The sequence below is a fragment of the Hyaena hyaena genome, unplaced genomic scaffold (genome assembly GCF_003009895.1).
Source record: "Hyaena hyaena isolate Hyena2069 unplaced genomic scaffold, ASM300989v1 scaffold_888, whole genome shotgun sequence".
NCBI classification, from domain to species: domain Eukaryota; kingdom Metazoa; phylum Chordata; class Mammalia; order Carnivora; family Hyaenidae; genus Hyaena; species Hyaena hyaena.
Window position 1 is genome coordinate 595,076 of NW_024081521.1, and position 10,424 is coordinate 605,499.

Here is a 10,424-nt window from a genome sequence, read left to right on the forward strand (position 1 = left end):
GTATACAATGTAATGTTTGACATGCATATACACTGTGAAATGATTACCATAACCATGCTAATTAACATATCTATCACCACATATAGTTATCATTTTTGTGTGTGTGTATGCAGAGTGAAGATTTAAGATAAACTCTCAGCAAATTTCAAGTATAAAATATAGTATTATTAACTATAGTCACTATGCTGTACATTAGATCTCTAGAACTTATTCATCCTGCATAACTGAAACTTTGTTCCATTTGACCAACATTTCCCAATTTTGTCTAACCTGGACACCCCACCTGGCACCATTCCACTCTATGATTCTATGAGTTCAACTTTTTTAGATTCAGCACATAAGTGAAACAATGACTTTCTGTGCCTGGCTTATTTCACTTAATATAATGTCCTTGATATTCATCTTAATTTTAGCATGTGACAAGATTTCCTTTTCTTTTTAAGACTGAATAATATTCAATTATATGAATATACCATATTTCCTTTATCTATTCCTCCATTAATAGAAATTTGGATGATTATATAACTTTATTATTGTGACTAGTGCTACAAAAAACATGGGAATGGAGATACCTCTTTGAGATACTGATTTCATTTCATTTGGATATATACTCTCAGAAGTGGGATTGCTAGATCATATGGTAATACTACTTTTAGTTTTTTGAGGAATGTCCATACTATTTTCCAAAATGGCTGTACTAATTTACATTTCCATTAACAGTACACAGGCATTTCTTTTTCTCCACATCCTCATCAATACTTTTGTCTTTTTTGTAATAGCCATTCTAACAGATGGAAAGTGAGAACTCAAAAGTTTTTACTTGAATTCCAGTTATTTAACGTACAGTGTAATAATTAGTTTCAGGTATGTGATTTAGTGATTCAATACTTTCATACAACACCCAGTGCACATCACTAGTGCACTTCTTAATCCCTATCACCTATTTAACCCACCCCCCACCCCCTTCCCCTCTGGTAATTATCCGTTTGTTCTCTACAGTTGTGATATACATTTCCCTGAAGATTAGTGATGTTGAGCATTTTTTCATATACCTATTGGCTATTTGTACATCTTCTTTGGAAAAACATCTATTTAGGTCCTTTGCCAGTTTTTAAATTGGTTACTTGTTTCTAGAGTTGAGTTCCTTATGCATTTTGAATATTAACTCTTTATTATATGTATCATTTACAAATATTTTCTCCTATTCCATAGTTTGACTCATCACTTTGTTGATTGTTCTTTGTTCTTTGATGTTGATTGTTCTTTGCACAAACTTTTTAGTTTAATGCAATCCCATTTTTGCTTTTGTTGCCTGTGCTTTTGGGTTCAAAATAAAAAAATCACTGTCAAGACCAATGTTAAAAAGCTTTGTCCCTATGTTTTCTACTAGTAGTCTTATAGTTTGAAGTCTTATATTTAAGTCTTTAATCCATTTTGAGGTAACGTAAACATATAGTCTTAAGTAAGGGTCCAAGTTCATTCTTCTGCATGTGGATATACAATTTTATGAACACCATTTATTGAAGAGACTGCTATTTCCCCATTGTATAATCTTAACACTTGTTAAAGATCATTACAGGGGCGCCTGGGTGGCTTAGTCGGTTAAGCGTCAGACTTTTGCTTAGGTCATGATCTCGCGGTTCGTGGGTTCGAGCCCCGCGTCGGGCTCTGTGCTGACTGCCAGCTCAGAGCCTGGAGCCTGTTTCAGAGTTCTGTGACTCCCTCTCTCTCTGACCCTCCCCTGCTCACGCTGTCTCTCTCTCTCTCCCCTAGAAATAAGTAAAACATTAAAAAAAAAAAAAAAGATCATTACATGCATGAATTTATTTCTGGTTTCTCTATTCTATTCCCATTGGTCTATACATCTGCTTTTATGACAGAATCATGCTGTCTTAATTGCTACAGCTTTGTAGTATATTTTGAGTTCAGAAAATATGATACTTCCAGCTTTGTTCTTTCTCAAGATTGCTTTGTCTATTTGAGATCTTTTGTGGTTCCATAGAAATTTTAGGATTGGTTTTTCTACTTCTGCAAAAAATGCCATCGGTATTTTAATATGGATTTCACTGAATCTATAGATTTCTTTGGGTGGTATGGATGGACATTTTAACAATATTAATTCTTCCAATCCATGAGTGTGGATATCTTTCCTTTTATTTGCATTTTTCCAATTTCTCTCATCAATGTCTTTATTTATTAGTGTACATAACTTTCACCTCCTTGGTTAAATTTGTTCCTAAATATTTCATTATTTTCAATGTTATTGTAAATAGGATTGTTTTCTTAATATGTCTTTTGATAGTTCATTTTTAGTGTATAGAAATGCAACAGACTTTTGTACATCGATTTTGTATCTTGCAACGTTACTGAATTTATTTATTAGTTCTAGCAGAGTTTTGGTGGAGTCTTAAAAGGGTTTTCTCTAAGCTTCTGCACAGCAAAGGAAACAACCCAGAAAATTAATAGGCAACCAACGGAATGGGAAAAGATAGTTGCAAATGACATATCAGATAAAGGGTTAATATCCAGAATCTATAAGGAACTCACCAAACTCCACGCCCGAAAAACAAACAACCCAGTGAAGAAATGGGCAGAAGACATGAACAGACACTTCTCCAAAGAGGACATCCAGATGGCCAACAGACACATGAAACGATGCTCAGCATCCCTCCTCATCAGGGAAATACAAATCAAAACCACACTGAGATACCACCTCACGCCAGTCAGAGTGGCTAAAATGAGCCAATCAGAGAACTCTAGATGCTGGCGAGGATGTGGAGAAACGGGCACCCTCCTGCACTGTTGGTGGGAATGTAAACTGGTACAGCCCCTCTGGAAAACAGTGTGGAGGTTCCTCAGGAAACTAACAATAGAACTCCCTTATGACCCAGCAATAGCACTGCTAGGAATTTACCCAAGGGATACAGAAATGCTGAGGCATAGGAGCACATGGACCCCAATGTTCATAGCAGCACTCTCCACAATAGCTAAAACATGGAAAGAGCCTAAGTGTCCATCAACAGACGAATGGATCAAGATGTGGTTTATCTATACCATGGAATACTACATGGCAATGAGAAACAATGAAATCTGGCCATGTGTAGCAACATGGATGGACCTTGAGGGTGTTATGCTGAGCGAAATAAGTCAGGCAGAGAAGGACAAATACCATATGTTTGCACGTATAGGAGGATTAGGAGGAACTTGACGGAGGACCAAGGGGGAGAAGAAGGGCGGAAATGGTGGGGGAAAGGGAGAGAGGCAAACCATGAGAGACTCTTGAATGCTGACAAAAACTGAGGACTGATGGATGTGGGGGGGAGGGGGGGATGGGCATGAAGGAGGGCACTTTGGGGATGAGCACTGAGTGTTATGTAAAAACTAATTTGACAATAAACTATTTGTAAAAAAAAAAAAAAAAAAAAAAAAGGTTTTCTCTATATAAAGAAAATGTCATCTGCAAAGACAGACAATTTTCATGCTTCCTTTCCAGTTTGGATGCCTTTTATTTCTTCTTCTTGTCTAATTGCTCTTGCTATGACTTCCAGCACTATACTGAATAGAGATGGCAGGAGTGGGCACCCTTGTCTTGGTCTTAGAGAAAAACTTTTCAGTTTTTAGTCTTGAATATGAAGTTAGCTGTGGACTTGTCACATATGGTCTTTATTATGCTCAAGCACTTTATAATTTCTTTAGAGTTTTTATCATGAATTTTGTCACATTTCCCCCCCTGCATCTATTGTAATAACCACTGAGGGCTGGCCTATATGCTGGGGCTGCAGCTTCCTGTCTGACACTGAGGCCATGGAGGCTTGCTCTATAATAAGGACAGGTATTTAGCCTGGGGCTTCAGGGCCTACCCTGGCACTGTGGTGTCCAGGAGCCTTATTGTGGGTGTGTGTGATGGAGTTCATGGTAAAGTTGGATGCCACTTCACTCTTCTTCCCCCATGAGGTGTCTCTATGCATTGCACTACTCAGGCTTGAGGGAAGGATGACATAGGTAATGTGAAAGTGTTGTTCTTATCCTCTTCAATGTGTCTTTTCTTATTTCTGTGCTGGATTTCAATGGAGACCCATAAGTATTTACCAATCCACAATCTCTCAACTGAAATCCTTAGCTTTGGTGAAGAAATTTTCATTTGTGGATAGCTGTTCAAACTTATATTTCTGTGAGAATACAAGCTCTGAAAACTATCATCCCACCATATTGCAGATGTCCTTGTGGAAGTATCCTCTCATTGCTAGTTTGCTGAATGTACTTTATCATAAACAGAGTTTGAATTTTTCTATGGAGGTTCAGAATTTCTTTTCTTTTCAGTATGCTTTGACACATCTCCAAAGAAGTGTGGTTTGGTGCTTTATACATAACGGGAGAGTCAGGTCGGCAAACTTCCTCAGTCTTGGTCACCGCCTTCCTTTAAATATTTCTGGGTTAGCCATATAGTACAGTTCTCTTCTAGACACAGGGAAGCCAACCTATATTATTTACTTCCAGCTTTATAAGCCTTTACAGCTTCACAAGTTCAAGAAATTGAACAAGTTGGGAATGGGAATCAATAAAGAAATTCAGAGGGAAATGGGATTCTGGGGCCAGATGTCAGTCAGTTTCCTCTTCCTTTTGCTTCAACCATTTGTATTATGGTTGCAGTAACTCTTGTCTAAATGAGGGGGGGAGGGAGAAGCAAGACCATTGCTGTAGTCAAACGAGGAAGGAAACAGTGAGAAGGGGGAGTAAATCTAGTAAATGCAGTAAATACAGGAATGGAAGAGGATTCAAGAAGCAAAACGAAAACCATAGAAGAAAGAAAAATCTAAAATCTGTAAGTATCTACTATAAATCAGATACTATGTAAGTTGCTTTACATAAAATATCTCTCTGCTCCTCATAACAACCCTGATAATGAAATATTATCAATGCTCTTTTACAAATAAGCTAAATCTCAATAAGAATCACCAACTTGCTCTAGACGACAAAGTTGAAGTGGTGAAGTGGGAAGTATTTGCAGCACTAAAGCCTTATCGTTTCCTGTGCACTAACCTGTCCTGTAGTTAAAGAAGTGCATCATCCCAGGGCCTTGAAGGATATACCTACAAGAGCAGAGTAAATACAAGCCCTCATGGCTACATTCTCCTTGTAATAAAGCAAACAGTGAGGGCAGGATTTCTGGTTGTTGTTGGGTTTTATTTTTTTTTTGTTTTATTTTTACAATCTTGGCAATAGTTCAAATTTATAACCTTCTCTGAGAATGAAAACATATTCAATGTGATATAAGTAAGTTAGTAATAGTCACGATTACAATCTGTTACTAAAAACAAGGCATCCAAACACAACTGCATAGTGATGAAACTGACAGCATGTTTTCTCCACACCATCAAACACTATTCACCATTAGCTGCTCACTTGGAAAACAGAAAATTATAAACAGAGATTATAAAATCCACTCAAATAGAGCATTCACTGGATTTTTGAAGGATCAAGATGCCTTTATCTGGTGAAACTATCTTCTCAAAACGGTTCTGCCTTAAAAGAAGTGTTCTTTAAAACAAATTGTCCTTTCAAGTTCCATGAAGAACATTTACTCTCATCCTATCTTTGAGCTATGATGAGCAATGGAAGAGTTACTTAAGCTCTCCTTCATCCATCTTTGGTGGGCTCCACATCAAGTATGACTTCATATTGTACATATTATGAAACACTCCTTCGATCTAAAGGAGAAACTGCCAACATTATTCATTTCCTTTCACTTTTTTTAAATTAGCCAGCTTGACTGATTTTATAACACATCAGAAGCAGAGAAAAGTTCTCTTCCTAAAGATAGTGTAGATAGGAATATGTTTATTTCTTGTTTGAATAACACTGCAATTAGCACAGACCAGTTACTGACTATAATTGGATCTATGGGACATTATCCCTGGAGTTTTAGAATTTTAATACTGCACAAATAGATTTCTAACTTTAATTTGCTACATGAATTGGAAGTTTCTCACAAGAAACAAAAAGCTTAAATTGCCTTACAAGGCCAATAGTTGGTCCTTTGGAGGATGTTTCTGGAGCACAGATGCCAGGGCAACTCTGGCTATAGGAAATAAATCTCTACATATGTCTATCACCATGAGAATATCTGTCATCATCTTCCTGGATTTGAGATGGAAACCGTGGACTTGTGTTGAAATGTTCAAGGCGTTTTGTTAATCTATCACTGCAGAAATTTATACCTTTTTTAAAATTCATTGAGTCTCCCAAATTATTTTAGAATTCTAGGAGTGACAGAAAATATGAAGAACTTGGAAAGGAGAACAATTCCTAAGTAAGAAGACTGTTACCAAATTAGGGTAAGAAAACCATTCCAATGGTTCAGGTAAATGAATGACTTAGCTATATATCAGTTATATCAGTTATAAATGTGATTTCAGAAAAAGAAAGAATGCATGAGATTATTTCTTTCATCAGTATCTCATAATGTTTATGAAATAAACCTCCCCCTTCCTAACAATGCCAAAAAACTCTTGTATCAAAAATAACGGCTTGAAGATTGGTGACTTCCTGCTTGAAATTTTCCTAATTAATGAAAAATTCCTTCAAACATACATTAAAAATACTGTCACCAAGCTAGAGAAGCATTTGACTACATAGACTACAAGTCTATAGCACAGACTACAAGTTCACATGAAGAAAAAGATACCAGAAAATATGAATGGAGGGTATCTTATGTTTTATATATAATATATGATGTTAATCCTTCTATACATATATTATACAAATGATCATGACATAATAAAATGTTCCAGGCAAATTTGACATCTGTAACATTTTTTTTCTTCCTGGGATTTTCTCATTACCCCAAAGTTGAGGTCATCATATTTGCGCTGTGCTTGCTGATGTACCTGATCTCCCTGCTGGGTAATATCATTCTGATCTCCATCACCATCCTGGATTCCCACCTACACAAACCCATGTACTTCTTCCTCAGCAACCTCGCCTTTTTAGACATCTGGTACACCTCCTCTGCTTTCACTCCAATGCTGACAAACTTTGTTTCAGGGAAAAACACCATCTCATTCTTAGGATGTGCCACTCAGATGTACTTCTCTCTAGCCATGGGTGCCACTGAGTGTGTGCTCTTGTCCTTGATGGCATATGATCGATATGTGGCCATCTGCAACCCTCTGAGATACCCCATCATCATGAACAAGAGGGTTTGTGTGCAGATTGCAGCTGGCTCCTGGATGACAGGCTGCCTCACCGCCTTGGTGGAAGCAATATTTGTGCTGCAGCTCTCTCTGTGTGGTAATAACACAATCAATCATTTTGCTTGTGAAATTCTGGCTGTCTTGAAACTGGTTTGTATGGACACCTCCATCGTGGAATTACTCATGCTGGTGATCACCACACTTATCCTTCCAATGCCAATGCTCCTAATTTGTATATCTTATGCATTCATTCTCTCTGACATTCTAAGAATTAGCTCAGTGGATGGTCGAAGTAAAGCCTTTTCAACATGTGCAGCCCACTTGACTGTGGTGGTTTTGTTCTTTGGGACAGCTCTCTCCATGTACCTGAAGCCCTCGGCTGTAGATTCACAGGAAATAGATAAATTTATAGCTTTGGTATATGGCGGGTTAACCCCCATGTTGAATCCTATCATCTATAGTCTACGGAACAAAGACGTGAAAGCAGCTGTGAAAAAGTTACTGATTAGAAATCCTTTTGGTGCTGTGTTAATTTCTGTACTCAATAATATCAGAGCAAGCACACTCATCTGAATAATCTCCAACATTATCCAGAAAGTTGCAAAATAGTTGCTATAAACCAAACCCTGGAAAAACCTGATTTTTGATAGTTCAACATTAAGTTCAATATCTTGATTTATCTTGTAAATAAAACTGCTGAAATTAAAGAATCATTTAGAAAGAATGAATTATGTTTCCAAAAAAGTATTTAAAATTTATTGAATATTAATATAACATTAAAATTAGATAATTTCTTATTTCCTGTTTGATTTGCTATACATGTAAGAGTCAACTCTAGCATCACTATGGCAACTAATAACCCAAGAGTGTAAAATTTTAAGCCTAGTAAAGTTTGAAATAATTTCTCCTTATATGATTTGCAATTATATCTGAATTTATTAAGAAATAGGTATTTTCACATAAGTGTCAATATAATTTAAGGTATACGTATGTCATAACTCATGAAACCAGGACACTATTAATTTTAGAAGTTTTCCTAATCTCTAAATGTTAAAATGTAAAAAATATGGTTTCAAATTTGATGAACTATTACATGAATGATTTTGTTTGTTTGGGATGTGTATCTGGGGGATAAATAAATATTTGTGTATGTGCAAAGATATCATAACAAGGGTTTACACAATTGTAACCCTGCATATGAAATGGAGTAAAGAAATATCTTTGGGACATCTTGAAACATTTATGGTAATAAGGTCAAAATATTCTCATATTAAACTTTGAATGCCTCAATGAATTCATCAACACATACACACACCATGCTACTATTCTTAGACATGGTTCATTGACCTATTAAGGGTGAGAAAGAAAAGATGCCTACCCTGTAGAAATTACATTGGAAAAGAAATTATTTATGAATGTACACACATATTATGGGAAAAGATTCATGACCTTCTTCAACAAATCTGTCTATCATTATTTTTGAGGGATGTGGATGAGCTAATTATTGTTAATGAATAATTGTTCATAAGCCAACTTGCTGTTTTAGGCAAAATCCAATGAAATGGTTTTATCCCATCTACTTGGATCATCATAGGCTTAAAGAGGGTCTTGAGATTTCAGGGGATTTTTCAAGAGTCATCCTGTCTAGTCAACTAGACCCAGAATTGAGTAAACATCTGCATGGTTCAAGTATGTTTTGTTTGCTGTCTTCCAAAAATGGAACTATATATGTAATTCTGGATTGTATGTTGATTACTTCTTCATTATTCCATGTTGCATGATGAGCAGCCTCTACTATTACCACATTCTTCATCAAGAGGAGAAACAGTTCATTAGAATGAAGCTTACAAAACTGCACTGTATTCCAGTCCCACTTCTCTGAGGTAACATGAAATTCATACTTGGAGATATTCATAGTCAGTGTCCTTGGATTTCACTCAGGATTTCACTTACACAGGTGGTTAATTTCAACAGATGCATAACTTCGACTTTTTGTGGAAAATTTACTATTTTAACTTACAGAGAGTAACCTAGATTCCAAGGTCTATAGGAGCATCCCACTGCGGCCCACTCCTATGTATCCCTTTTAAAAATATTTATATGAGCTCAGAGGAAACACTTGCCTTTGCAGTCGCCCAGTAAATGGGAACTTATCCATGCCAGTTGATTCCTAAATGTCTGTCTGATCAAAGGGTTTTCTTCTTTTCTTTTCTTTTTCAGGTTAATAGGATTTTACATGATTTCTAATGTGGTCTTTTACTTTTCATTTGAGTAACTTCCCACAATCAAAGAACATACTAATAGCTGTGCTATTACTTGTTTTAAATTATCATGAAGCTTTACTAAACAATTCTAAAAATCAAGATCATCTGGAAGGCTTGCCTAAAATATCATGTTCATGCTCAACCTAGATCCACCAAGTCAGAATTTCAAGGGGAAAGACCTGTTAATCTGCATATTTTATAAGACCTGCTTATTCTTATCATGTGAGAGTTATAAGAATTCTGACTCACAGCATTAAATGGAAAAGACTGAATCATATTACTTAATGCTTTTAGAACTGGAAGTGGAGAGAGATATGTTAAGCACCAAGGACATAAGAATATCCCATATGTGAATTGATTAGAATTTAGGGAAAATGTATGTTGTCTGCTATAGCTTCATTATAAAGTGCCAGGAAGAATCCATTTAATGATATGAAAAGTTTGAGTACAAAACCCTTGGGACTCTGTTCAAAGAAGAACTGTTTAAATGCAAGGTTTTGTTCTGTTTTGTTTGCTGCAGGTTTCATTTGTATACAGAAAGAAGTTAAATACAAAGTCATCAATTTAATTTGAAACATATATAATAAATATACTAGAGAAATGAAATATTTTAAGACTATTCAAATATGCTTAGTTCTCTTTAAGCATCATTATCACTTTAGCAAGACCTCTTATTATTAATGAGCAATCACAGCAGAATGATTCTAGAAACTAGTCAGATATGCCAAGTTTGAGACCTCAATTTGGCATCCACAGCTCTCTCCTTTAAGATGTGAATCATGGGGCACCTGGGTGGCTTAGTCGGTTGAGCGTCCGACTTTCCCTTAGGTCATGATCTCACAGTTCAGGGGTTCGAGCCCCGCGTCGGGCTCTGTGCTGACTGCCAGCTCAGAGCCTGGAGCCTGTTTCAGTCTGTGACTCCCTCTCTCTCTGACCCTCCCCTGCTCATGCTGTCTCTCTCTCTCTC

The 10,424-nt window shown here is 36.5% G+C and overlaps 1 protein-coding gene across 1 annotated transcript; it reads left to right on the plus strand.

Moving 5' to 3' along the window:
• The first annotated feature begins 6,782 nt into the window (after window positions 1-6,782).
• On the plus strand, window positions 6,783-7,766 carry LOC120222537 (olfactory receptor 13F1-like). Its single transcript, XM_039220410.1, has one exon. It carries the CDS (start codon window positions 6,783-6,785, stop codon window positions 7,764-7,766), a length of 984 nt encoding a protein of 327 aa, XP_039076341.1.
• Window positions 7,767-10,424: the final 2,658 nt, after the last annotated feature.